Genomic DNA, 27,851 nt, shown 5'->3' with positions numbered 1-27,851 from the left:
TCAATCCATAACAGACCCCTTACCCCTCACCAGATTGAGACCCTGGGGATGCCCCTGGTGAGACCCATGGAGACTGGCAGCAGCAAGGCCGGGCCCTCCCACACCTGTCCTCTGCCCTCACAGCCAGCACCATGGAGATCGTGTATGTGTACCTCAAGAAGCGCAGCGAGTTCGGAAAGCAATGCAACTTCTCAGACCGCCAGGCTGAGCTGAACATCGACATCCAGCCCAACCCCGAACTGGCTGAGCAGTTCGTGGAGCGGAACCCTGTGGACACGGGTATCCAGTGCTCCACCAGCATGTCGGAGCATGAGGTGTGTCCCTGGCCCAGGTCAGCGGGGCGGCGGGCTACACGGGTCAGTGGGACTGGGTGTCCCTGTCCACCTAGAGGCCAGTTAAAGAGGATCAGTGGAGATGCTGGCGGTGAGGGGACAGAGTCATCCCAGACCCACTGCAGTGTCCAGGCTCAGGAAGGCACTCAGTGTCCTACTGGAGTCATTTCAAGCATTTGCTACAGCTGGGAGAGGTGTTGTGAGGGGGTGGGGATTAGAATCTAGTAGGTAACTTGAGAAAAGAAAAATGTCTTCTAGAAAGCTCTGGCCTGAAGAAAATTTCAGGTCGAGAGAATGGAGGGCTATGATCACGCTGTTTGGAAGCCCAGGTAGCTCTCTGTCTGAATCAGGTGATCAGCTAATGATTGGGCCAGAACTGCTGAGGGAAAATCTGATGGAATGAGACAAGCCATTACTCACATCCAGACTCAACTGAGTGAAAAATCACACTCAATTTGGCCAAAACTGACGTTCAGCTGCCAGGTTGGTATGGTAGTACCCGTGACTCACAGTTCAAATGAACTGACCTTGCTTTCCCACAGCTGATTGCTGTCATGGGGACCAGGACGCCTAGGTCCTTGGCATAGCCAACTAAACAAGATGGCGCGTGGAAGTCACATCATAGTAGGGCTCTCCTGTCAGCAGCTCCGCCCTGTTGAGACATTAAGCTTTTGTGAGAGCCGACTTAAAAATGGAAAGGAGTAAAATGAATGGGCCATCCTACCTGCTACAGTGAGCAGATGGGCAAAGCAAATCCAAACTCTTGTTTGTGTGTGTGTGTGGTAAAAATATATATAACAAGACATCTGACAAGTCAACAATCTTCACACGTATAATTCAGTGACACTGACCACATTCATTGTGTTGTGCAACCCTCATCACTAGGCCTTTCCAAATTACTCACCACCACCCCTGTTTTTATGCATCAATTTCTGTGACGTTGTAAACGGCAGGGAGGAGAACGAATGTTACTTCTTTTTTCACTGGAATCTCAGAGGGCAAATGGCTGGGCTCCTCTGGTCCATTAGGACTCAGGTAAGGCCAGAATTGAATTTTCCGTGGCCACTAGCATCAGGTACAAAGCTGCTAACTCCACAGGGTGGCATTTCATGGCTACCTGTATCTGCTTGCGAACCAGAAAGTTCCCTGACAGGACCTGAAAACGTGGTGGTTTTGGCCAGGGGCGCCTCATGGGTCCATCCCAGTGGCTGGCTGCCTGGGAGCCCCAGGCCGTGGTCTGCAGAGGCAGCCGGATGCTCACGCCTGGGTGGGCATCTTCTCACTTGTAGCTCTCTGTTTAGGCCAACACAGAGCGGTTCGAGATGGAGACTAGGGGGGTTAACCACGTCGAGGGGGGCTGGCCCAAGGATGTGAACCCCCTGGAACTGGAGCAGACGATCCGCTTCCGGAAGAAAGTGGAGAAGGATGAGAATTACATTAACGCCATCACGCAGCTCGGCTCGGTAAGCTCCTTCAGCTCTACCTGTCTGGGCCCCACCTGCCACTTCATTCCCAAGTGGGGGGTCAAGCCCGATCAAGTGCCCAGCCCTGTGCTGAGTCCATGTAGCTCTTCAGGGGAAGGGACCTGGCTGCTGACCTTAGGGGGCGTCTGTCTGGGGACACAACAGCAGGAAGATGGATGAGGCAGGGAGATACAAGTGCTAACCAGGCTGTAGGGAGAATTCTAAAAAGTGGGAGTCCCTGGTTGGTACAAATGATTAAGGCACTCAGCTGCTAACTGAAACATTAGAGGTTTGAGTCCACCCAGAGGTACCTCTGAAGAAAGGCCTGGCGATCTACTTCCAAAAGGTCAGCCATCGAAAACCCAGTGGAGCACAGTTCTACTCTGACACACATGGGGTCGCCATGAGTTGGAGTCAACTCAAAGGCAACTGATGTTGGTATGAAAAGTGGGGAACCCCTTGGGCAGAGGACTCCAAAAGAACCCCACCCAGAAACTCCCTGCCAATAGGGATCATTCATTCATTCATTCAAATTTGGAGTGAACGTCTAGTCTGCCGGGCACAGTAACCAGTTACTTTTCAGATACTTGCTTCCTAATTGCCTCTTTCTGCCCCATGAAATTTTAATGCCATAAAGTTCTTTACGTGGCAAAGACAGTTTATGCTTGACCGCTAACCTAAATGTTGGCGGTTTGAACTCACCCAGTGGTACTGCAGAAGAAAAGGCCTGGCAATCTGTTTCCATTAAGATTACAGTCAAAAAAAAAAAACAAAAAACCCTACGGAGCAGTTCTACTGTGTAACACATGGGGTTACCATGAGTTGGAACCAACTCGATAGCATCTAACACAACAACAACAAAATATCGATTTTCAAGAAGAAACACTTTTTTTTTTAAATAATTTTTATTGTGCTTTAAGTGAAAGTTTACAAATCAAGTCAGTCTCTCACACAAAAACCCATATACACCTTGCTACACACTCCCAATTACTCTCCCCCTAATAAGACAGCCCACTCTTTCCCTCCACTCTCTCTTTTTGTGTCCATTTCACCAGCTTCTAACCCCCTCCACCCTCTCATCTCCCCTCCAGGCAGGAGATGCCAACATAGTCTCAAGTGTCCACCTGATTCAAGAAGCTCACTCCTCACCAGCATCCCTCTCCAACCCATTGTCCAGTCCAATCCATGTCTGAAGAGTTGGCTTCGGGAATGGTTCCTGTCCTGGGCCAACAGAAGGTCTGGGGGCCATGGCCACTGGGGTCCTTCCAGTCTCAGTCAGACTGTTAAGTCTCGTCTTATGAGAATTTGGGGTCTGCCTCCCATTGCTCTCCTGCTCCCTCAGGGGTTCTCTATTGTGTTCCCTGTCAGGGCAGTCATCAGTTGTAGCCGGGCACCATCTAGTTCTTCTGGTCTCAGGATGATGTAGTCTCTGGTTCATGTGGCCCTTTCTGTCTCTTGGGCTCATAATCACCTTGTGTCCTTGGTGTTCTTCATTCTCCTTTGATCCAGGTGGGTTGAGACCAGTTGATGCATCTTAGATGGCTGCTTGCTAGCGTTTAAGACCCCAGACGCCACTCTTCAAAGTGGGATGCAGAATGTTTTCTTAGTAGATTTTATTATGCCAGTTGACTAAGATGTCCCCTGAAACCATGGTCCCCAGACCCCTGTCCCTGCTATGCTGGCCTTCGAAGCATTCAGTTTATTCAGGAAACTTCTTTGCTTTTGGTTTAGTCCAATTGTGCTGACCTTCCCTGTATTGTGTGCTGTCTTTCCCTTCACCTAAAGTAGTTCTTATCTACTATCTAATTAGTGAATACCCTGTCCCACCCTCCCTCCTTCCCCCTTCTCATAACCACAAAAGAATGTTTTCTTCTCAGTTTAAACTAAAGAAGAAACACTTTTAAACACATTTTAATGCCGTAGGTATACTGTATATCTGTTTATATGCTGTGTGTACGTATGTTCTTCCCTCAGAAAACCCGTCGCTGGTGAGTAGATTCTGACTCATGACGACCATATAGGACAGAGTAGAACTGCCCCATAAGGTTTCCAAGGAGCGGCTGATAGATTCGAACTGCTGATCTTTTGGTTAGCAGTAGAGCTCTTAACCACTGAGCCACCAGGGCTTCTCACACATAAAAGGAATAATATGATTTTGCCCTGTAAGAGCCAGTTTTCACCCTCTGAGGGGCGAGAGCATCCCTGCTGAGAATGCATGGGCTAGAAGGATGGGAAAAGCCCACTAGATACTTCTTGGCATCCCCTTCCAGACTCCATCCCAGGCCTACTCAGTCTAGAAGGACTTCCCTTTACTGCTCAGATCATTGGTGTCTTCTTCTCAGATCATGGAGCACTGTATCAAGCAGAACAATGCCATCGACATCTATGAGGAGTACTTCGATGATGAGGACCCGGTGGAGGTGACAGAGGAGGCCCCTTCCGCTAAAACTATCAATGTTTTCAGGTACCTCAAAGGCCAGGCAGGTGTCTAGCCAACTCTGTCACTCTGTGGACCAAAACCAAACCCATGGCCATCAAGTCGATTCCGACTATACTGACCCTATAGGACAGAGTAGAACTGCCCCAGAGGGTTTCCAAGCAAGGAGCAACTGGTAGATTCAAACTGCTGACATTTGGTTAGCAGCCAAGCTCTTAACCACTGCACCACCAGGGCTCCTTTCCTGTAGGCAGGTGCTCCTAAAGCAACCTACTCCTTGCCGATTACTCTGAGCCATGAGTTCAATCCCCTCTGTGCGAAGACCCTGATAAGGGACAGAGTGTTAAGAACCCAGTGGAGAAGTCCTTACCCTGGGGGTGGGTCTGGCTGAAGGAAGGGGAGGGCAGACTCTGGGGAAAAACTAAGGGAATTTGCAAAGCGGTGTAGGAAATTAGTGTTGATTCATGCAGTATAGAGAAAATTGTCACAACTGGGCCCACATACAACATTGTGATAGACAGTGAAGAAATCAAAGTTGTCAAGGATTTCATTCTACTTGGATTTCTATGAAGATTTCAATCAACGCCCATGAAAGCAGCAGTCAAGAAATCAAATGACATATTGCTTTGGACAAATCTGTTGCAAAAGACCTCTTTAAAGTGTTCAAAAGCAAAGACGCCACTTTGATGTCTAAGGTATGCCTGACCCAAGCTCTGATATTTTCAGTTGCCTCATGTGCATGTGAAAGCTAGACAATGAATAAGGAAGACCAAAGAAGAATCGACACATTCGAATCCTAGTGTTGAAGAATATTGCATACACCATGGACTACTAGGAGGATGAACAAATCAGCCTTAGAGGAAGTACTCCGAAGCAAAGATGGCAAGACTTTATCTTGCTTACTTTGCACATGTTATCAGGAGGGACCAGTCACTGAAGAAAGACATCATGCTTGGTAAAGTAGAGGGTCAGCGAGATAGGAGACCCTCAATGAGATGGATTGACACAGTGGCTCCAATAATGAGTTCAAACATACCTACTATTGTGAGGATGGCACAGGATTGGGCGATGATTTGTTATGCATAGGGCCACCGTGAGTTGGAGCCAACTCAATGGTACCTGATGACAACAACAATATAGTCAGGACAAAGTACGGCACCCCTGTGACCCAGCAGTACTGCAGGCAAATGAGACTGTGGTCCAACACTGATGGGCATGTACCTGGGAATAACGTCTAAAGACGAAAGTTTGCCAGCAGGAAGTTTTCCCACAGATATCCTCCACTGAGTGTGAAAGGACTCATTCTGGTGCAGGGTGACTGTGGTGTGCTAAGCAGAGGGTAGGGTAGGGCCGGCAGCAAAGGTTGTTCAGGAGAGGGCGTGGGAGGCCGGGCTGTCCTTCCTCCATTGCCCCCAGCAATGGTCTGGCCTCGTACATGGGTTATCCAAGCAGTATGATATATTAGAAGTCATCCCATCCAAGCTGCACACTTTACGGGTGAAGAAACTGAGCCCAGGGAGGGGAGGTGCTCAAAGGCACGCAATGGGTGGGGGCCAGTTGGTAGATGGGGGCCAACCAAGGGTGAAACTCTGTCTCCTGAGCCCCAGCCTGGCTCTTTATACCATAAGAGTGCACCCAGGGAGGAACAAAGTGGTTGAATCCCGTGGTGAGAGAGTTATTTCCTTTCCTCCTTTCATTCATTCCTTCCCTTCAAGGAGAAGGTCTCAGTTTGGGTCTATCTGGTCTTTAACACCTTTTGTAAATAACAGTGGGAAATCACATCCCGGGCTCAAAATTTTCAGCAGGAGAAATTTAATATTCCTGTTCCACTGTTTTAATTTTTATCATTACCTTTTATTTATGGCTGGTGAGATTGGTTTTTCTATTTATGGGAGTCCTATGAACTTTGTTTTTAAAATAAATTTCTCTGAGTGAATGTGATTGCTTAAATATATTTGACTTTTTAAAAGAAAACATTCAGTAAATAAGAAATTTGGAATGGCAATTTTTTATATATATATATATTTGTGCCGCAGTTAAAAAAACAAAAAAAAGATAGACTTTGGGGGCGCTGCTCTTCAGTCCGCTTCCCTTTTTGTTCTCTCCTAAAGGGATCCCCAGGAAATCAAACGGGCAGCCACGCATCTCTCCTGGCACCCCGATGGCAACCGGAAGTTGGCGGTGGCATATTCTTGCTTGGATTTTCAGCGGGCACCTGTAGGCATGAGCTTTGATTCGTACATCTGGGACATGGGTGAGAAGTGAGGGGTCGCATTGGCCAGGGAGGGCTGAGGGTATAGGCAGGAAGGAGCCAGGGAGAGTAGGGAGTAGGAGGTGAAAGCAGGGATAGAAGGCACTCACAGAGCTGTCCCTCACAGGGAGAGGCCTGGGACCGAGGAGGAAGCCATTTGTCTTCTCCCCTCCTTGACCGGGTTCAGGTGCAGCCCAGCAAAGCCAAATCAGAAGTAGGAAACTGCCTTCATTTCCAGATCCTTAGTCAGGGCATTAAAGACCAGACCCATGGCATCCCAATTCTTGGCCCCTGAAGAACATCTCAGAAGGAGTCCCCAGCAGACTGAGAAGGGACGTTAGAGGGAGGGCCAGGGGACCCCATTTGTCCCACCTTTCTTGACACTTCCCCATAGTTAATGGCTACCAGAGGCAATGGGTGCCCTTGGGAGCAGAGACCATAGTTTATGGAAGGGCTCACTCTGAGGGCCAGCCCCTGGTTAGGTACCAGGTGATGGTGGCATCTCACACTCAGACTTCCCTTTGCCATCGCCACTATCACAAAAAACATTAGCTGTTATTAGTAGACATTCGCCTGTTAGTAGGTGTAGGTGCCAAACACGGAGAAGTTTATTGAGTTCTTACAACAACCCCATGAGTGGGCTTCACCATTATATTATCCTGATATACGGATGAAGAAACTGGCTTGGAGGAGTTAATGGAAAGATGACTATGTAAAAACCTTAGGGTCAAAAACTTGTTTCAAACCAAACCTGGGAAATGGACTAGAAGTATCATGAAAGCATGCATACACACACACACACACACCCAAATGTGATCATCAAATAAAACCATTAGAAGAGCCCTAAGGCTAAGGCTGCTAGATTCTGGTCACCAGGGGCCAGAGGCTGCAGCCTAGAGAAAGGGTTAAACTTGTTGACCCTGTCCTTATCTTTCCAGGCCTAGTGGGATTTTTTTTTTTCTTCTTTATAGAAAACCCCAACAAACCTGAAATTGCCTTGAGGCCATCTTCGCCCCTGGTCACCTTGGAGTACAACCCCAAGGACTCCCACGTCCTCCTGGGAGGTTGCTACAATGGGCAGATTGGTAAGGAGCGACCGGGAGTTAGCCAGAAAACCACTCAGCCTCCTCCTGGGCTCTAAGGCAGTCCAGACCCTGCAGCCGTCTGGACCAGGGTCACCTGCCAGCATGGGCTTGGGTCGGGGACAGAGATGGAAGTAGAAAAGTAGGCAGGGATTTCCCACGGCTAACAACTCCTGACACCCAAGAGAGTGAGGTTGTACTGATACCTCAGCATCACCTCCAGCTGGAGCAGTTCAAGTAAGTCTAAAATCAGTTCAAAATAAAAAGTTAAAAAGAAAATAGTTCAAATAAAGTCAACAAACATCTACTGAGCACCCTTCTTGAGCAAGGCATGGTAACAGGGGCCAGAGGTAAAGGGATGATAAGAGGCAGTCCCTGTCCTCAGGGAGCTCAGTCTCAGGGAACCGATAATCATGATTTAATTATCATTTAGTGCAGTAGGTACCGAAGTACAGGGCTCTTAGGAGGCACAGAGGTAGAGCATGGGGAGGAAGACACTAACTCTCTCTGGGGAAGGGGAGTTGGCAGGGCATGGGGGCAGCCTGGGAAGGCTTCATGGAGGAGGCAATGATGTTTGAAGGAGGAACACAGGGAAAGGACACTCCAGGTGGAGAGGTGCAGAGGGCATGGAATGTCAGGGTTCATTCCAGAAATTCTGGTGAGTTTGGACTCTGTGCGCTCTCAGCACAGTTCCAGAAGGTTGGCCTAGCCTGGTGGGTAGGGATCAGATCATAAAGGACTTTGGATGCCAAAGGAAGAAACTTAGGTAGCCCAGAGGTTACAGGCTGGTAGCTATGGGCCATACTGTGTGATCCTATCTTACCACCTTATATCTACTTGAAGTTCATTGAGCTTCTTGGTTGTTGTCTTAGTGATCTAGTGCTTCTATAACAGAAATACCACAAATGGGTGGCTTTGACAAAGAGAAATTTATTCTCTCACAGTCTGGTAGGCTACAAGCCCAAACTCAGGGTGTCAGGTTCAGGGGAAGGCTTTCTCTGTCAGCTCTGGAGGAAGGTCTTTGTCATCAGTCTTCCCTTGGTCTGAGAGCTTCTCTGTGCGGGGACCCCAGGTCCAAGGGATGCGCCCTGCTCCCAGCACTGTTTTCTTGGTGGTTTGAGGTCCCCACTCTCTGGTTGCTTTCCTTTCCTCTTATCTCTCATGAGATAAAAAGTGGTACAGGTCACACCCCGGGGAAACTCCCTTTACATTGGATCAGGAATGTGACCAGAGCAAGAGCAAGGGTGTTACATTCCGCCCTAGTCCTCTTTAACCACAGGCAGAGATTATGATTTACAACATGTAGGAAAATCACAAAATGGAGGACAACCACACAATACTGGGGATCATGGCCTAACCAAGTTGACACATATTTTGGGAGGACACAATCCAATCCATGACAGATGTGTAGATCAATGTTCTACATAAAAATTGAGAAGCTTTTGGTCATTATTTCTTGAAATATTTTTCTGCCCCTTTCTCACCTCTCTGTCTGAGACTCCCATTATGCATATGTTGGTACATTTGATGGTGTCCCACAGGTCTCTGAGGCTCTGCTCTTTTTCCTTTGTTATTTTTCTTTTGTTCCTCAAAATGGATAATCTCAATTGGTTTATATTTAAGTTCATTGATTCTTCTGCCTGCTCAAATCTATTGTTGAGCTCCTTTTTTATTTCAGTTCTTGTTCAACTCCAGAACTTCTATTTGTTTGGTTGGATTTTTTTTGTGTAATTTTCATTTCTTTATTGCATTCTCTATTTGGTATGACATTGTTCCCACACTTTCCTTTAATTCTTTGGTCGTGGTTCCCTCCATTTCTTTGAAAATATTTTAAAATAGCTGATTTAAAGTCTTTGTCTAATAATTTTTCAGGGACTTTTCTACTTATTACTTTCTCCCCCTGCATATGTGTCATACTTCTTGTTTCTTGACATGTCTTATGATTTTCTGTTGAAAACTGTACATTTCAAATATGTACTGTGGCAACTCTATAAATCAGATCCTTACTCTTCCCCAGGGTTTGTTGTTGTTGCTGTTTGTTGTGTTGTTGTTGTTAGTTTATTTAATGAATTTTCTGAACTAATTCTATAAAGTCTGTATTCTTTGCCATGTGTGGCCACTAAAGACTCTGCTTGGTTAGCTTGGTGGTCATTTAGTGATGGGACAGAGATTTCCTTAAACATTTGGAGCCAGTAGATCTTCCAGCATTTGCTGGGGTGTTCTATGTGTGTGCCAGGACATGGCTTAAAGACTTAGCCAGGCAGTCGACAACTTTGCCTTAGCCTCTGTGAAGAGTCTCAAGGTCAGCTAGAGGTGAGAACTTAGGGCATTATGAGGTCTTTGCTGATGTGCACAGCCCTAGCCCTGCACATGGCCATTTAGATTCCCAGGAGTATGTAGTAGCTTTTCAAAGCTGTATGAACATCTCATTCTCCGCATTTTCCTTTTAAGCTTCTTGATTACCTTTTTGTTTGCCCCACCTATTACCCACTACCTTAGGAAGCCACAAAAGTAATCAATTGCCTGTAATTATTTTTGACAATCATCCCCAATGAAAAGGCTTTTTGCACTGGGTGAGCTCTGAATCAAATCAAATACAGATAATTTTGCAAGTGGGATGTTCCAAGGAACCACCAGGTAGGTCAAATAATGGCAGTTCTCTGGGAATGACACTTTAAAAAAGTCCTGGCCTTGTTCTGCTCCCTTTGGTGGTTGCCAGGCTACTGGTTTTCACCAGGAATGTGGGCTGTTACTTTTCGAGGGTCATTGGTAAAGAGGAAGACCCCCAACAGGATAGACACAGTGGCTGCAACAGTGGGCTCAAACATAGCAATGATTGTGTGGATGGTGCAAGTCCAAGCAGTGTTTTGTTCTGTTGTACACAGGGTCACTATGAGTTGGAACCAACTCAATGGCATCTAACAACAATAACTTCTCAAGGCTACCACACACCTGGAGAGTGGGGGTTAGGATGAGGGCAAGTTCAAATGCCACAAAGCTTACTGTTTTTACCAACAACTGCTATTTTTTCTTGAATACGTGCTTCCCAGGTGGCTGCAAGCCTTTGGCTAACTTCTGGAGTCTGAAAAATTGATTATGACAGTTTTTGCCAGTTCATTGCTTTTATGGAAGAGAGAATTTTTAAATGTCCTTGCTCCACCAAAAATGACTTTTTTTTTTTCTTTTTATGGCTTCAACTTTATTATAACTAAAAAAAAAAAAAATGAAGAGATACATAGAATGAGGCCTGGAAGAGGTCACAATGTGAAACTTCCAGGTCCCGAAGAGGGACGTGCTACCTTCTCCCGTGCATTGTCACCAGCCAGGAAGCTCCATCAAAGCCCCAGGGCTCAGGGCTCTTAACAGCCTCACCACATGGCCATGATAACATCATGCCTCATGAGGCACAGTCAGCATTGAGCCCCCAGGTGGTCCCTCTTGGTCTGGTCAGCACCCACTCATTAGCCTCAAAAAAACTGCTGTTTTTGATCTCTAATGAGCTTGGATGGCGTAGTGGTTAAGAGCTATGGCTGCTAACCAAAAGGTCGGTAGTTCGAATCCACCACGTGGTCCTTGGAAACTCTATGGAGCAGTTGTATTCTGTCCTATAGGGTCAATACGAGTTGGAATCAACTCGAGGACAACGGGCTTAGTTTTGATTTAGTGAGCTTGGAAGAAACCTGCCCACATCGGCTCTGAAAGTCCTTGCTTGTCCTTCACCTCTAGTCCTGGAGTAACCATACGCCTAACCTATCCTGACTGCACCCCAGGCCAGACTTGGCTTTGGGTATGAGAAGGGTCACCTACCCTTCCCGCATTCACATGCCCTTTTCCTCCCCCCTTTTGCCTTTGGGAGTGGAGCAGGAATGGCAGATTGTCTTAGTTCTCTAGTGCTGCTATAACAGAAGTACCACAGGGGGTGTCTTTAACAAACAGAAATTTATTTTCTCACAGTTTAGGAGACTAGAAGCCTGAATTCAGGGCGCCAGCTCTAGGGGAAGGCTTTCTTTCTCTGTGGGATCTGGGGAAAGATCCTTGTCTCTTCAGTTTCTATTCCTTGGCTCCTTAATGATCTCCAGGTGGCATGACATCTATCTTCCCCCATCTCTGCTTGCTTGCTTCCTTGTCTAATCTGCTCTTTTATACCTCAAAAAAGATGGATTTAAGACACACCCTACACTAATACTGCCTCATTAACATAACAAAGAAAACCACACCCAAATGGGATTATAACCACAGGTATAAAAAACCTGCTGAGTAGGTTTAGACTCATAGAGACCCTATAGGACAGAGTAGAACTCCCTCAGGGTTTCCAAGGCTATAAATCTTTATGGAAGCAGATTGCCACATCTTTCTCCCGACAAGCGGCTGGTGGGTTCGAACCACCATTTCCAATTAGCAGATGAGTGCTCAACCACTGTACCACCAGGGCTCCTAACCACAGGTATTGGGGTTAGGATTTACAGCACCTATTTTGGGGGGACACAATTCAATCCATAACAGCTGGGAATCTTCTCCTTGGGAATCTTATATGGCCACTGCCTTCAGCCTTCTGGAAGCTTCTGATCATCTTCTCAGACCCACCCCTTTCCCCAGGGGAGCTGCTGAGTTATGGAAGAGACAGGAGCCCCCACAAATCTCTCTGCCAAATTACCTGGGTGCCAAGGCTCTAAAAGACTGAAGTGGAGCCACACTGCTGTGATTTATTCAGGAGCCTCGCCTCACTCATTATTCATAACCCATTTCAGAGGCTTCTCCTGCCCACTCAGACCTGCTGCCTGTGAAAAGGGCCGGGAAGGAGCATCAGGGGACCAGTGGGACCAGCCTCAAGCACGGCTTTTCCCCAAGCAGAGCAAGCTTGGCTAAAGAAAATGCATTTCTGGGCCAGGCTAGTCCAGGGGCCAGTGCCTTGCACTTGGAGAAATATTAAGGAAATATATGAACTGGATATTTTGTTGTTACACAAAACCAGCTTTCCTAGAAACAGCTCTGAGTAACGGGGTGGGGGAAAAAAAAGCACTAACAGAACAAAAAATAGATAAGCTTCACTTATTGGTAAAGCAGAAAAGGTGAAGCGCTAACAGAGGATCAGAGTAAAGGGCAAAGCTCCCTCTCTGGGTTTCTTTCCCTAAGGAGGCAGCAAAGGAGCAGAGGAGACGGGTTTGATGAACTGGAGAACCCAAAACCAAACCAGACACCATGGAGTCGATTCCAACTCGTGGCGACCCCATGTGTGTCACGGTAGCACTGTGCTCCATAGGGTTTTCAATGACTGACTTTTTGGAAGTAGATCTCCAGGCCCTTCTTTGGAGGCACCTCTAGGTGGATTTGAACTGCCGACCTTTCAACCTTTTAGGAGTCCTTCTGGCACAGTGGTTAAGAGCTACAGCTGCTAATCAATAGGTCAGCAGTTCGAATCCACCAGCCGCTCTTTGGAAACCCTATAGAGCAGTTCTACTCCATCCTGTAGGGTTGCTATGAGTTGAAATTGACTACAGTAACAGGTTTAATGTCTCAGTTAGTAGCTGAGCACTTAACTGTGCAGCAGGAGGGATTGGCCATGGTGTCCTCCCCTTCGGGGGCTTTTGCACATGCTTTCTCCCGCTGGCGGAGACTCTCCCGTCCTCTCTGCCCGGCTTACTCCGCTGACGCTACTCCTCTGTCTTCCAGCACTGTCACTTCCTCCAGGAGGCCCTCCCTGACCACCCTCCCAGGTGTCCCCCACAATAGCAATCACACCATAGGCTGTGCTTGAGGGGCCCCCTCTTGCCTCCCTGGGGACCGTGCCTGCCCTATTCCCAGCTGCCTCCCCAGTGCCCAGAGTGGCGCTCAACACATGGTAGGGGCTCAACAGAATGAATGGAGCTTGGGCTCTGGAAGTCTCTCCATAGGTAGAGCTGGTAGGAATCTCAGGATGGCCTGAACTGAGTCGTGATTCTGAAAAACCTTGTTCCTGCCAAAACTAGGGAAACATCAGCTTTCTGTTCCCTGCTCTCTGCACCCAGAAGGCAGCCCGTGCCCCCTCTCACCACCCTTTATTTTCTTGCCCGCCAGCCTGCTGGGACACCCGGAAGGGCAGCCTGGTGGCGGAGCTGTCCACCATCGAGTTCAGCCACCGGGACCCTGTGTACGGCACCATCTGGTTGCAGTCGAAGACGGGTACTGAGTGCTTCTCAGCCTCCACAGACGGGCAGGTACTACCTGGCCAGGTGCCATAGGGGGCTGGGAGGAGTAGGTGTGCCCTGGTCCACCGTCAGAATCGCCTGGGGGAATCTTCTCTTTGGCATTTTATTTTTTAAGTTGAATAGCAGGTAATACATGCACATGGAACAAAACCCAAAAGATTCAAAAGGGTAGGCAGTGACACGTCTCCATCCCACCTCTGTCCCCAAGCCTCCCAGTCCTCCTTCCTGGAGGCAGCCCCTGGTATTGTTTCTTACGTGTGCTTCCAGAGAGTTTCTGCATATACATGCAAGTACATAGCCTTCTTCATTGCACTTTTTGTGTCTTACACACTGTTCTGCACTTGATGTTTTTTATTTAACATATTTGGGAGACAATTTCATATTCCATAAAAAGCTGCCCCGTGCCTGTTAAAGACTGTATTATGTGGGAGTATCCTAATTTAAGTAGAAGCTAATCTTTTGCTGTTATAATGTAGCAACAAATAAATTTGTCTAGATTATTGCATACGCTGCAGGTACATCCATAGCCTATACTCCCGGCAGTGGGGTTTCTGGGTCAGAGTGTATGTGCAGGTTTCTTTTTAAAATAGTGATAGATTTAATTATAAAATAATTCACAGATTCTTACAGGGCGAAAATTAATGAAAAACTGGGAAAGATATTTGCAACACAAATGACAAAAGGACCATTTCCTTAATATACAAATAGCTCTTGCATATCAATCAGAAAAAGATGACCAGCCCCATAGAAACATGTGCAAGGTAGATAACAAGCTCAAAGAAAAAGAAATACAAATAACAAAAGTCCTTCAAAAGATTTCTCAAAATCTCTCCATGTCACTCATAATTAAAGAATTACAAATTAAAATAAGGTACCACTTAAACATTAGGTGCCCTGGTGGCTCAATGGTTAAGTGCTTGGCTGCTAACGGAAAGGGTGGTGGCTCATATTTACCCAGTAGCTCTTCGGGGAGAAAGGACTTGGTGATTTGCTCTCGTGAAGATTATAACCTACAAAACCTGATGGGGCGGTTCTGCTCTGTCACATGTACTCCCTATGAGTTGAAAATCAGCTGGATAGCATCCAACAACAAAGACGACAACATTTAAACATAGTTGTATGTGCATTTTTAATGTTGCTATGTATTTCCAAAGGAGCCCTGGTGGTACAGTGATTAAGTGCTTGGCTACTAACAGAAGGGTAGGTGGTTCGAACCCACCATCCACTCCAAGACGTGGCAGTCTGCTTCTGTAAAGATTATAGCCTTGGAAACCCTATGGGGCAGTTCTACTGCCCTGTAGGGTCACTATGGGTCGGAATTGATGACGGCAATGGGTTGCCATATTGTGAGGAGCTTTTAAGAATACGGATTCCTGAGCCTGCTTCTGGCGGTTTTCATTCGGTAGTCAACTGGATTTTGTGAAGTTCAGCAGTGACTCTGGTGATCAGCCAGGTTTGGTAACTGTGGACCAGTGTGTCGGTTCTCATTCTCAGAGTGCGTTTGCACTCAGGAGTGGCTGGGAGCTCCGTCAGCGCCCTTCTGCCCCTGGTGGCGCAGAGAAGGCGCTCCTTCAACATGTGTCAACAGGCAGAGGGGTGGGAAAGGCAAAAGCTGGGGAAATCGCGGGACCTCGATGTCTCAATGTCGCCACCTCCCCCGTCAGGTCATGTGGTGGGACATCCGCAAGCTAAGCGAGCCCACTGAGGTGTTGATCATGGACATCAGCAAAAAGGAGATGCTGGAAAACGCCTTGGGCGCCATCTCCCTGGAGTTCGAGTCGACCTTGGTGAGTGCCCTTTCTCCTCCTTTCCCTGACCTCCATTGCCAGGGTGGCCAGAGCTAAGGGCAGGCCGTGGCCAGTGTATCATATGTTTGTGGTAGCCCATTGCTTCTTACACTGTGTACTGGGCAGTTCCAGGGACCGCCGTTCTCCGTGTAGTCCTAGACCTGTGTGGTCGTTACAACAATTGTCCAGCAGGGGGCAGCAGAGCTTCTTGAATAAGGAAGGCTTTTCTCTCACAGAAGTCACTGTTGGGCTAGTAGCTGGGCTGCCCAGAAGGCAGTCTTTTCACCAGGGCAAACCAGTTGCCACTGAGTTGATGCTGACTCTTGGCAACCCCATGTGTGTCAGAGTAGAACTGTGCTCCGTAGGATTTTCAGTGGCTGATTTTTTGGAAGTATTATCACCAGGCCTTTCTTGTGAGGCACCTTTAGGTGGGCTCGAACCTCCAACCTTTCAATTAGTAGGCTAGCACATGAACTGTCTGCACCGCCCAGGGACTCCTTTGACCAGGACAAGGTTCTAGAACAGCTCCATCCTATGGGAAGAGCTGTGCCCAGGACCGACATCAGAAGGCCTGATCTCCCGCCCATGCCCTGCCACTACCTGGCGTGGGGCCCTGGGCTGGTCATTTTACCTTCTCTTGAGGAAGAAGGAGTGTTGGGAGAGAGAAATGATATCAGAGGAGTCTCCTGGGACACCCAGAGCGTAATTACAGCACTTAGTATCTGGGAAGGAATTGTAAATTTCAAAGTTGAGAAGTAATGCTAAGTGTCAGAGGAGAGAATCTTCTAGAAGCAGCAAATGAAACCCCCCCCCCAATAAAAAAGCAAGAGAGCCACTTTTCCAAATGGCTCTTGACTCGGACTGGTTCCTGATTATGTCTCACTGAAGCCAGGCCTGGTTTCCCCCTTGGGGTTGTCACTTGTTTGCCTCGGGGTCACATGACATCATCCCTCTGCCCCTGGGAGGTAGGAGGTGCTCTGGCCTCCTCCCTGCCCTGGGAGTCCTCACGCAAGGCTGGGGCTGAGTGTTGGTGGGATGAGGGGGAGGATTGTTTAACTAACCCCCAACCCTGGGGTAAGAGGACAAAGCACGGGTATGGAGGCTGGGATGGGAAAGACCCAGAAAAACCTGGACACAAGAATTTCTAGACCAGGTGCTACCTGATAAGGACCCCACTACCACTAGCCCCCACCTCCTCCACGCCTGTCTCTTACTGAGTGCAACCTGTGTGCTGGACACGTCCAACACCTCACGTGATGGGTCAAGCTTCTGTAATGTGCCATAACCATCTTGTGAGGTAATGTTATCATTGCTGCTCGACAGATAAACAAAGTAAGTCTTAGTGAGGTTAAATCACGTGCCATAGTACATTGTCAAGCTGGGGCTCAAGTCCAGGGCTCTGACTCCGAAGGCCCCTTGGGGTGCCTCGGTGGGCCCTCCCCTGTTCAGAGTAGATCCTAAAACCCAAGCTTTGAACTGGTTTATTCCGGTTTGAACCACTGCTGAGAATTTGCATTTCTATTCCCAGATATACTGAATCAGAATCTACATTTTAACAAGATCCCCAGGTGATTCTTATGTAAAAATGCAAATTCTCAGCAGGAGTTTGAAATGGAATGGGCCAGATTAATATCCTGCTAAAAAAAAAAAAAATTTTTTTTTTTTTAAATCCATTGCTGTTGAGTTTATTCTGACTCATAGAGACCCTATAGGACAGAGTCAAATTGCCCCATAGGGTTTCCTAGGCTGTAATCTTTATGGAAGGAGACTGCCACATCTTTCTCCAGTTGGGTTCGAACCTTTCAGTTGGCCCTTAACCACCGTGCGGCTGGGGCTCCTTAGAGCCTGTCTTAGGCACTGCGTTTTCAGAGCCCTCTTGCTCCCCCTGGTGGCAGCAACTGCATCTGATGCCCCTTCCTAATCTCTTGAACCAGCCAGGATAGAGCTAGATAAGGCTGTTTCCTTCTTCCTGGTGGGAGCCAGCAGCTTTGGCCGTGCTTACGGGGACAGCTGGGGGTGGTGGGCAAGAGCATCCCTGGGGAGGCAGTCTGTTCCCCTCTGATGCTCAGCCAGAGAAAAAAACAGTGAGTGAACAGCCAGCCTGTCCCGCCTGTCTGAGCTGTGTTGGGATGGCCTCTATAATCATGTCCTAGAGCTGCTGGACACAAAGTACCATAAGCTGGCAGGGGGCAGAGGCAGGGGCATTGAAAGCGACAGAAATTTATTTTCTCTCAGTCCTGGAGGCCAGAAGTCTGAAAGTCAAGGTGTTAGCAGGGTCATGCTCCCTCTGAAGGCCCTAGAGGAAGATCCATCCTTGTCTCTCCCAGCTTCTGGTGCCCCAAAGGTGTACCTTGGCTTATGGCACCATCACTCCCATGGGCTCCATCTTCACATGCGTGCCTTCCATCTGTGCATCTCTGTGTCTCTTCTCCTGAGGACACCAGTCACATTGGACTAGGACCCGCCCTAGAGACAGCTGTCTAGGAGGGGCACAGCATGAGCAGAGGCTCTTACCGAGGGCTCTTCCAGAGCCTGCGGACCCCTCAGAGCAGACTGTTCTCCACACCACCGAAGCCCCAAGCCACCATTGTTTCATGGGACTTTCCACCCTTGTATCCCCGCCTCAACAGCCCACCAAATTCATGGTGGGCACAGAGCGGGTCATGGTCATCTCCTGCAACCACAAGGGCAAGACGCCTGTTGAGAAGATCGTGTGTACCTTCTCTGGCCACCACGGCCCCACCTACAAATTTAGGGGAGATCCTCTATGAGGTTGATTGGCATTGTGGCTGCAACAATGGGCTCAAACATAACGTTTGTGAGGATGGCGCAGGACCGGGCAGTGTTTCATTCTGTTACACAAGGTCACTATGAGTGGGAGCCGACCCCACTGCACCAAACAACAACAACAATACCTTAGTTACATCTGCAAAGATTCTATTTCCAAATAAGGCCTCATTCACTGATGGGGGTGTTGGGGAGTTAGGACTCCAACATATCTTTTTGGAGAACAGAATTCAACTCATGACAGCCTCTAATCAGGGAGCTCTGTAGGGGTGGGCTTGTCACCCATAGGGGACACCTCAGCCTGCCTGCAAAGACCTCTCCCACCCCCTCTGCCCACTCAGCACAGCCCCTCCCTTCCCAAGCTGACCAGGTCCTTTTGTTTTGGCCATGGTGGGTCCTGCCATGTAGACGTATGGTCTGACCTGGAGGTTAAGAGGGGGAACAGTGAACAAGGCATGGCATTGCATGATGGAGGGGGTTGTGCTCAGAGGCCTGGCGGGAGCTCTGGGTCAGTGGTCAGGAGACCTTCCTTCATTCATGCAATCCACACACACATATTGAGCAACAATTGTATGCCAGCTACTGGGCTACAAAATCAAGTAAGATAAGCCTCCTCCACCAGCAGGGGAGGCGAAGCACCTGCTGGCAGGTCATTTTCTGGGTGCTGAGTAGACACCTGCTCCGAGTTACCACTGGGCGGGGACATGTAATTTAGACAGTGCTATGGTTGGTGCTGGAAGACAGAAGAATTGATGCATTCGGATTGTGGTGTTGGTGGAGAATATTGAATTTACCGTGGGTTGCCAAAATAACAGACAAATCAGTCTTAGAAGAAATACAACAAGAACGGTGCTTAGAAGCAAGGACAACAAGACCTTGGTTCGCTTACTTTGGACACCAATCCAAAAGGCCAATCAGGAAAGACCAACCACTGGAAAAGGACATCATGGTTGGTAAAGTAGCGGGTCAGCAAAAAGGAAGGAAACCCTCCATATGATGGATTCACACAAGAGCCACAACAATGGGCACAAACGCTAACAACGGTTTTGAGGATGGTACAGGACCAGGCAGGGTCACCATGAATTGGAGCGGACTTGAAATCAACTAACAAAAATAACAACATCATCAGTGCCACTGTCTTGCCAGATAAGGCTCTACCGATCTTTGAAATGATCTGGTCAAAGGAGCCCCTGGGTGGTGCAAACGGTTGATGTGCTAGCCCAAGAGTTGAAAGGTTGGAGGTTTGAGTCCACCCAGGGGTGCCTCAGAAGAAAGGCCTGGTGACCTACTTCCAAAAAATCAGCCACTGAAAACCCTGTGGAGCACAGCTCTACTCCGACACACGCGGGGTTGTCCCCTCTCTGGGCCTTGTTTATGTTCTCTATAAATAAAAACAAATGTTGGTGATCTTTATGGCAAATTGCTTAGTGGAGACAATTATGGAGCGGACTGATGATGAGCCTCACCAGGGCCTAGAAGAGTCAGCACGTGGTTCTTGAGTGGGTTCTAAAGAAGGGAGGGGTCTGATGAGGTGGGGGCAGGGAGGACAGCTCTCTAGGAGGGGGCACAGCCTGAGCAAAGACTTTTACTGGAGGCCCTTCCAACACCTGCATACCCCTTGGAGCAGGCTGCTCTCCACTCCATCAGAGCCCTGAGCCGCCATTGTTTCATGGGACCTTCCACCCCCGTGCCCCCCCCCCAACAGCCAACCAAATTCATGGTGGGGACAGAGCAGGGCGTTGTCATCTCCTGCAACCGCAAGGGCAAGACGCCCGCCGAGAAGATTGTGTGCACCTTCTCTGGCCACCACGGCCCCATCTACGCCCTGCAGAGAAACCCCTTCTACCCAAAGAACTTCCTTACCGTCGGGGACTGGACGGCCCGCATCTGGTCTGAAGACAGCCGGGAGTCATCCATCATGTGGACCAAGTAAGTGCAGAAGTTGGGGACAGGAAAGGGATGGAGGGGTGGAAGGGACCAGCTGGGCCCAGGAGTCCATCATAAAACAGAAAATCACCCCTGCTGTTTTCCACTGGTCCGCCAGAGCTTGTGGTACCAAGTGGCTTGATTCAGTTAATCACTTGGCAAAGTAACATCTCCTGCGTGGAGGTTCTGAGTGGAAGTGGAGCCCTTCCCCAAAACTTTTGGAGCCTTTCTGACATGGCTTGGACTCTGCAGGCACCTGCTGGCTGCCAGGATGCGCTAAAGGAGAGAAGGCATGGGCGTTGGGCGAAGCACCCTCTCCCTGGGCCTTTCTCAGAACTCGCCCTTAGGGGGAGCGGGTGAGCCTGTGTTCAGGAGCCCAGGCCCTCCCCCGGCCTCCCCCTGCCTAGAGTTTAACAGATTTAGCAGGTACCAACTCCACTGCACCTAACAGCAACCAAAGCAAACCAAACCCACTGCCGTCAAGTCGATTCTGACTCGTAGCGACCCTATAGGACAGAGTAGAACCGCACCATAGAGTTCCCAAGGAGTGCCTGGTGGATTCGAACTGCTGACCTTTTGGTTAGCAGCCATAGTAGCTCTTAACCACTATGCTACCAGGGTTTCCCTAACAGGAACCAAACCAAAAGAACCAAACCCAGTGCCGTTGAGTCGATCCCGACTCATAGTGACCCTATAGGACAGAGTAGAACTGCCCCATTGAGTTTCCAAGAAGAGCCTGGAGGATTCGAACTGCCAGCCCTTTGGTTAGCAGCCATAGCACTTAACCACTACGCCACCAGGGTTTCCCTAATAGCAACAGCAGCGAAAAATACAGGATGCCAAGATAAATTTGAATTTTGTGCAAACGATGAATGATTTCTTAGTGTATAAGTATTTCCCATGCAATATTTGGGACATACCTACACTAAAACATTATTCGTTGTTTGGAAATGAAATTTAATGGGTATCCTGCAGTTTATCTAGCATCCCTACCCTGGGCCATCCCTTCCTCTTACCTACATGGCTCACTCATTTAGAGAGACCTGAAAACCCTGCAGCCTGTAACTAAAAAAATCTCTGGAACGTTCCATGTGTCTTGATCTCCTCTCCCACTTTGGCTGCAAAGGAGGCTGGGAAATGGAGTCTCTGGCATGGCCACCACAGGCCCAGCTGTGATTGTACTGCTATGGGGGATGCATAAAATCGCAGTCTCCACCTTGTGTGTTTATTTAAAATATTCCACGTTTACTGCAGAAATTTTGGAAAATCTGGATTAAACCAAGAAGAAAGTATAACACTCTCCTAATCAATGCTGTGAACTTTTCTGGGCATGTCCGTCCTCTGACTCCTTTCAGCCGAGCCAGAGCTGGGGGGACCGGGCCCAGAGCTAGCAACAGCTGCCTGTTCCCGGGAGCTAACCATGACCAGTCGCTGTTGACTCGCACTGACTCATGGTAACCCCGTGTGTGCTCTGTAGGGTTTTCAGTGGCTGATTTTTAGAAACAGATCGCCAGGACTTTGTTCCGAGGCACCTTTGGATGATCCTGAACTACCAACCTTTCAGTTGAGAGCATTAACTGTTTGTACCACCCAGGGACTCCAGCTGTGCAGAAACACCAGTGGCTAGCCAGCCTGAGGGACAACCACCCTAGAGTCCTTTAAAATGCAGCCCACGAGTGGTTAGGCAGGTGAGGCTTTGATGGCAGAAATCAGACACAAGGAAGAGTGTCCTGCTTCTTCAGGCTCAGAGATCCTGGGGTCTGGGGTGCTGAGAGAGCAGAACTCTGGGTAAGCAGCCTCTCCATCGCCCGACCCACAGTGGCCCCTGACAGGTGGTGCCTAACTGCCCACAGGTACCACATGGCTTACCTCACCGATGGCGCCTGGAGCCCCTCAAGGCCGGCAGTTTTCTTCACCACCAAGATGGATGGAACCCTGGACATCTGGGACTTTGTGTTCAAGCAGTGTGACCCAGCCCTCACCCTGAAGGTCATGTCCACCCTCCGGTTCACCCAGGCCTTCAGTTAGCTGGGGCCCCTCTGATGTGAGGACTCTGGGTAGGGGCGTGTTCTTGGGGGCAGGAGCACACACATCCATGCATGGGTTTGGGTGTGTCTTTGAGTTTGAGGGTCTCTCTGGGAAGTCTCATGCTGGCTAACTACCACTTGGCCTTTGGAAGAGAGTGTCCCTAGGAAAGTGAGAATCACCTGGGGGAAACGTCAAAAAAAAAAAAATTAAAAAGCAGATGCGCACCCTCCCCCACCCCCCAGGCCTGTTTCTTCAGAAACCCTGGAAGTGGGACCCCCATGTCTGACTCTTTAAGTTGGAATCTATCCTGAGACCTGAGCTAGACCTGGATGCGCTGGCATGGGGCCATGGCAGGCGTGCATGTGGGAACCTCAGGAGGAGTGTGGGGCTGGTGGGAGGTGAGGCTGATGGAGAAGGATCTTGACCCGCAATCTCAGCATTTGACCTTCCTCCTGTGGGTCATGGGGAGTCCCTGAGGGTGTCTGAACAGGGCAGCTTGGCTAAGATTCCCCAGAGGTCAGTTAATTAGACAAATGTGACTTTCCTTTCCTTCTCTACCTGGGTTGGCCTGGCCTCTCTAACAGGTATGTGATGAAGCCCTCTTCTGCCTCCGGGTGCAGGACAACGGGTGCCTCATTGCCTGTGGCTCCCGGCTGGGGACAACCACCCTGCTGGAGGTCTCGCACGGGCTCGCCACCCTCCAGAGGAATGAGAAGAACATAGCGTCTTCCGTAAGTGCCAGTGCAGGGTGAGGTCCCACCTGCTCGTGTCTGACCTAGCCCCATAGCAGGTGGCCAGTTAGAGAAAACCCACAGCCCTTCCCACCTGCCCCCGGGGACATGGATGAGCATTTCTGGGGAGGCAGCACGGTGTCCTGGAATGAGTGTTGTAAGTGGTTGTAGTGTCTGAATGGGTCTTCGCTCAGCCACTGTGTGGCTGGGTGACCTGGGGCAAGTCTCTTTACTTCTCTGGGCTTCAGTTTTCCAGCTGTAAATATAGTGGTTTGACTAGGTCAGTTTGTCTCATTTCAAACTCTCTACATATGTATATACACATAAAGAAAAAACGTATATATATGTATGGAGCCCTGGTGGTGCAGTGGTTAAGAGCTCGACTGCTAACCAAAAAGTTGGCAGTTTGAATCCACCAGCCTCTCACTGGAAACCCTATGGGGCAGCTCTACTCTGACCTATAGGGTCGCTATGAGTCGGAATCAACTGATGGCAATGAGTTTTTTTTTTATTTATACACATCTATAGGTACACACACACACAACACACATATATGCATCTATGTACACACACACACACATATATAAGCTTTCAAATGAAAGCTTAGTAGAATCTCAGTAGAAAACCAATGGAAGGAAACACTTTGCAGCTTGGGCACTGGGGGCCACCTTGCAGCCGGGGCACTGTGGGGCTGAGGTGTCCTGAAGAGAGCCTCCTGGCCCTGCCTGGGATTAGTCTCTCCATTGAGCTGGTCTTTCTGTGGGCCCAGGGCCGCCATGTTGCCCAGCTCCAAAGAGCATTCTTTACCCTGCATCTATGTACTTGGAGCTCCTCGGAATTGGGAAACCTGGCGCCTGGCTCCTTCTGCCTTCTAACCCCGATATCAGCCCTAAACACCGACCTCTTCAGAGGTTGCCTTGAGTGGAGCAAGGAGCACTCAGTAAAAGCCCAGCCTGGCCACCATGCCAGTAGCCATAGGCTGCCCCGCCTCTTTCCCCATTGGCCTCTCTGTCGTTGTATGCCCAGGTATTTGAACGTGAGACCCGAAGGGAGAAGATCCTGGAGGCCAGGCACCGGGAGATGCGGCTGAAAGAGAAGGGCAAGGCTGAGGGCAAGGAGGAGGAGCTGAGGGAGGAGGAGACTGCCACAGACCTGGAGGGGCTGGTCACCAAGGCTGAGGAGGAGTTCTTCGAGGTCATCTTCTCGGAGCTGAAGAGGAAGGAGAAGGATGCTATGAAGAAGAAGCAGAAGCCTGTAGGGTCACAGCAGGGACCGTTGGGCCACAGCAGGGACTGTTGGGCTGGGGGTAGGGAGCCGTGGCTCCTGGGCTCCGCTCTGCTTGCTCACTTCCAGGAACGCCTTGAGCCTTGCTCAAACTTTGCAGGGTGGACCTTAATTTGTCCATCTGGCAAATGGGAAAAATTGTTGCAATCCTCCAGAGGGAGCTTAAGTCTCCAAACAGACTTTAGCCTCCTTGAGGGCAGTTACCTCCCCAAGGCAAACCTGGAACATGCACGCTGACCTACTGAGTGAGGATTTTGGGGATAAGTGAGCTATTGGGTATGAGCGAGCTTTGAGGTCCCCAGAACGCCATGGGGTGTGTTGTCCTAGCTCCCCTAAGCCTGGTGTCAGGGATGTGACTTGATTTAGCTCATCTGCCCATGGCCCCAGCTTGTAGCTTATCACCTGGGCTGGTCACTTAGCTTCTTGGTTCTTTAGTTTTCCATCTGGAAAATGAGAAGATTGAGCTACAAAGATGGTGTCTGCCTGCCTCCCAGACCCTCTTGTACCAGGGAACAGAGAAAGAAAGGACAGTGTCGGGATGGGCCATTGCCTTTAGGGGCCCGCAGACATGATGCCAAGATGTGACAAGCAAAAAAACAGCATGGAAAGGAAAAGAACAAGCGAGCGTACGCCAGTATCTCTCCTTGTGAGCAGGGCTGGCCACAGAATTAGCAGGGCCTAGTACAAAATGAGACTGGGGGGGGCCTTATTAAAAAAAATTATGAACAATTTCAAGACGGAAATAGCAGAGCATTAAACCAAGCCTGGGGTCCTTCCAAGCGAGGGGCCATGTGTGACTGTGCAGGGTACATGTTTCCTGTGTTGGGCCCTGAAGCCTGTTATTTCTGATCTTAGTCTCAGCCATGCCAGGTGTCAGGCCAGCCTTACAGCTGAGGTGCTGGGACTCAGGAAGGAGCTAGCCCAAGGTGGCCCAGTCAGCAAGCAGCAGAAGCAGGACTTGTCCCCCAGTCTGCCATACCCCCTCCAGCACCCTCTGAGCACACAGAGGCCGTTGCCAGCCCAGCGCTGTCAGCACTATCTGCAGGAAGCGTAGCAACGGGTTAGCTGCTGGTGTGCTCGCGGGGTTAACATCCCAGGGAAAGGCCTGCCCCCCACCAGCATGGCCGTGATGTCTTCTCTTGATAGAAACGAAATCTGGAGGAGGAGGAGGAGATGTTGGACCAAGAGATGGAGAGCGAGGAAGAAAGGGGTGAGGAGGAGACCCCAGCCTAGAAGGTCAGCCTTCAACCGCAGCCCCACAACACATGTGCCTTCCCTTCCCACCCCTGGGGATGGCCCAGGGCACACAAGTGGGGGCCTGGGCTCCTCCTTAAAGCATCACTGTGTAAGGGAGGGCTGGGGGGCCACCGGGGAACCTGGCCTGCTCCCACCCTTGCAAATCACTGGCCCACACTGACTTACTGGGGGAGTCCCAGGCGGCCCCTTAGAGGAAGGGAAGAGGCAGGGTTTCTCCCAGATCTGGTCCCTGTCAGCCTTCGCCACCATGAACACCAGCCCTGAGGCCACTTCACCTCCCAGCCTGGCCTTGGATGTCTTCTTTGATTCCTTGACAATCGTCTTCCTTCACAAGCTTGCACAGCCTCAGTGGGGCTTGTCTTAGCCATTGCAAGGCCTTGGAAAGACTGAGGGGGTCCTTCACCTCCCGCCAGAGTGACTCTCCCATCCACATACAAGGCGGGAGCCAAGAAAGTCCATCCACTTAGAATTTATCTGTCAAAGCCACTCCGCTGGGCACTTGTGCAGACAGCCACGTCGGAGGTCTGAGCGTTGTATCAGAGCCATTGGTGAAATGAGTGTGGCTACTTTTGTGTGCTCCAAGCTTCCCATTTTCTTATTCTTGTAAGATTAAATTAACAACCACAATGCCAACAGCTAGTGCTCATTATGCGTCCTGTGCTCAGAGCACCTCATGTTTTTTGACATCAGCCTTGAAAGCATCCTGTAAGGTCTGTGCTCATAGTAACCTTACTTTAAAAAACCAAACCAAACCACTTGTCATCGAGTCAATTCCGACTCCCAGTGACCCTATGGGATGGAGGAGAACTACCCCGTAGGGTTTCTAAGACTGTAATCTTTGTGGAAGCAGACTACTTCATCTTTCTCCAGAGGACCAGCTGGTAGGTTAGAACCACTGACTTTTAGGTTAACGGCTGAGTGCTTTAACCCCTGTGCCACCAGGGCTTCTTATCCTTACTTTACAGCTGAGGAAGCAGAGGTTCAGGGAGAGATGCAGGGACATGCTGGAGGTCATCAAGCTGGTGAAGGGCAGAGTGGGGACAGGAGCCCAGGCGGGCTCACTCCCAAGCCTTGCATAGCTTTTGACTGTGGGCCAGGCACTGGGTAGTGGGCTCTCCTGGTGTCACTTGAATCCATGTGCCACAGAGCAGTTGGTGACCATGGCCGGAGACAGTGGTAGGGCAAGAGGGTGCCTCAGAGCCAACTTTGTACCAGGAGAAGTCCTCTGAACCCTGATCAGTCCATGGATGTCAGGTGATCCTGACGGGGGGCCTAAATACCCTTTGAAAAATGCCCACGTAAGAATGTTATTAGGGAGGGACCCAGGGCCAGCTGACCTTCGTGCCTGTCTGAGGATTCTCTAGAGAAACAGAACCAGTGAGAGAGATATACACACACATAGATTTGTTGTTGTTGTTAGGTGCCATCGAATCAGCTTGGACTCATAGCGACCCTGTGCACAACAGAAGGAAACACTGCCCAGTCCTGCACCATCCTCACCATCATTGCTATGCCTGAGCCCATTGTTGCAACCACTGTGTCAGTTCATCTCATTGAGGGTCTTCCTTTTTTTTTTTTGCTGACCTACTTTAACAAGCATGATGTCCTTCTCCAGGGACTGGTCCCTCCTGATAACTTGGCCAGAGTATGAGACAAGTCTCACCATCCTGCTGTCTAAGGAGCAGTCTGGCTGTACTGCCTTCAAGACAGATTTGTTCATCCTGGCAATCCATGGTATATTCAACCTTCTCTGCCAAACCATAATTGAAATGTATCAATTCATCTTCAGTCTCCCTTATTCATTGTCCAGCTTTCCCATGCATATGAGGCAACTGAAAATACAATGGCTTGGATCAGGTGCACCTTAATCCTCAAAGTGACATTTTGCTTTTTAACACTTTAAAGAGGTCTTTTGCAGCAGATTTTGCCCAATGCAATATGTCAGTTGATTTCTTGAAACACACATGGATGGATGGGTGGATGGATGGATGGATGGATGGATGGATGGATGGATGGATGGATGGATGGATGGATGGATGGATGGATGGATGAACTGATGGATGGGTGGATGGTTGGGTGGATGGATAGATAAATAGATGGACAGGGATTTACTTCAAGGAATTGGCTCACACAGTTGTGGGGGGTTGCCAAGTCCCAAAATCCATAGGTCAGGTGACAAGCTGGAGACTGCTGCAGGCTTATGTGCCAAGGTCCATTCGTAGATCAGGTGATGGGAAGAGTGCAGCATATCTATTTATAGTCTGGAGGCAGAACACATCCTAGGGAAACTCCTTTCTCAGC

At 49.3% G+C, this 27,851-nt stretch overlaps 1 protein-coding gene across 2 annotated transcripts; it reads left to right on the top strand.

Moving 5' to 3' along the window:
- DNAI2 (dynein axonemal intermediate chain 2) lies at nucleotides 1-26,159 on the top strand. 2 transcript variants are annotated; one of them, XM_064270811.1, is made up of 12 exons: nucleotides 1-314; nucleotides 1,634-1,795; nucleotides 4,138-4,259; nucleotides 6,344-6,486; nucleotides 7,455-7,568; nucleotides 13,620-13,759; nucleotides 15,415-15,537; nucleotides 20,030-20,253; nucleotides 22,104-22,239; nucleotides 22,863-23,009; nucleotides 24,036-24,263; nucleotides 25,440-26,159. In XM_064270811.1, exons 1-12 carry the CDS (start codon nucleotides 132-134, stop codon nucleotides 25,524-25,526), a joined length of 1,809 nt encoding a protein of 602 aa, XP_064126881.1. In that variant the 5' UTR covers nucleotides 1-131; the 3' UTR covers nucleotides 25,527-26,159. The 2 variants fall into 2 exon arrangements, with proteins under 2 accessions (XP_064126881.1, XP_023412703.2); XM_023556935.2 differs by lacking the exon at nucleotides 25,440-26,159 and having other exon boundaries at nucleotides 24,036-25,219.
- The last annotated feature ends 1,692 nt before the right edge of the window (nucleotides 26,160-27,851 follow it).

The sequence above is a fragment of the Loxodonta africana genome, chromosome 18 (assembly GCF_030014295.1).
Source record: "Loxodonta africana isolate mLoxAfr1 chromosome 18, mLoxAfr1.hap2, whole genome shotgun sequence".
Taxonomy (NCBI): Eukaryota; Metazoa; Chordata; class Mammalia; order Proboscidea; family Elephantidae; genus Loxodonta; species Loxodonta africana.
The sequence above is the reverse complement of the archived record's forward strand: the minus strand, read 5'-3'. Positions and strand labels throughout refer to the sequence as shown.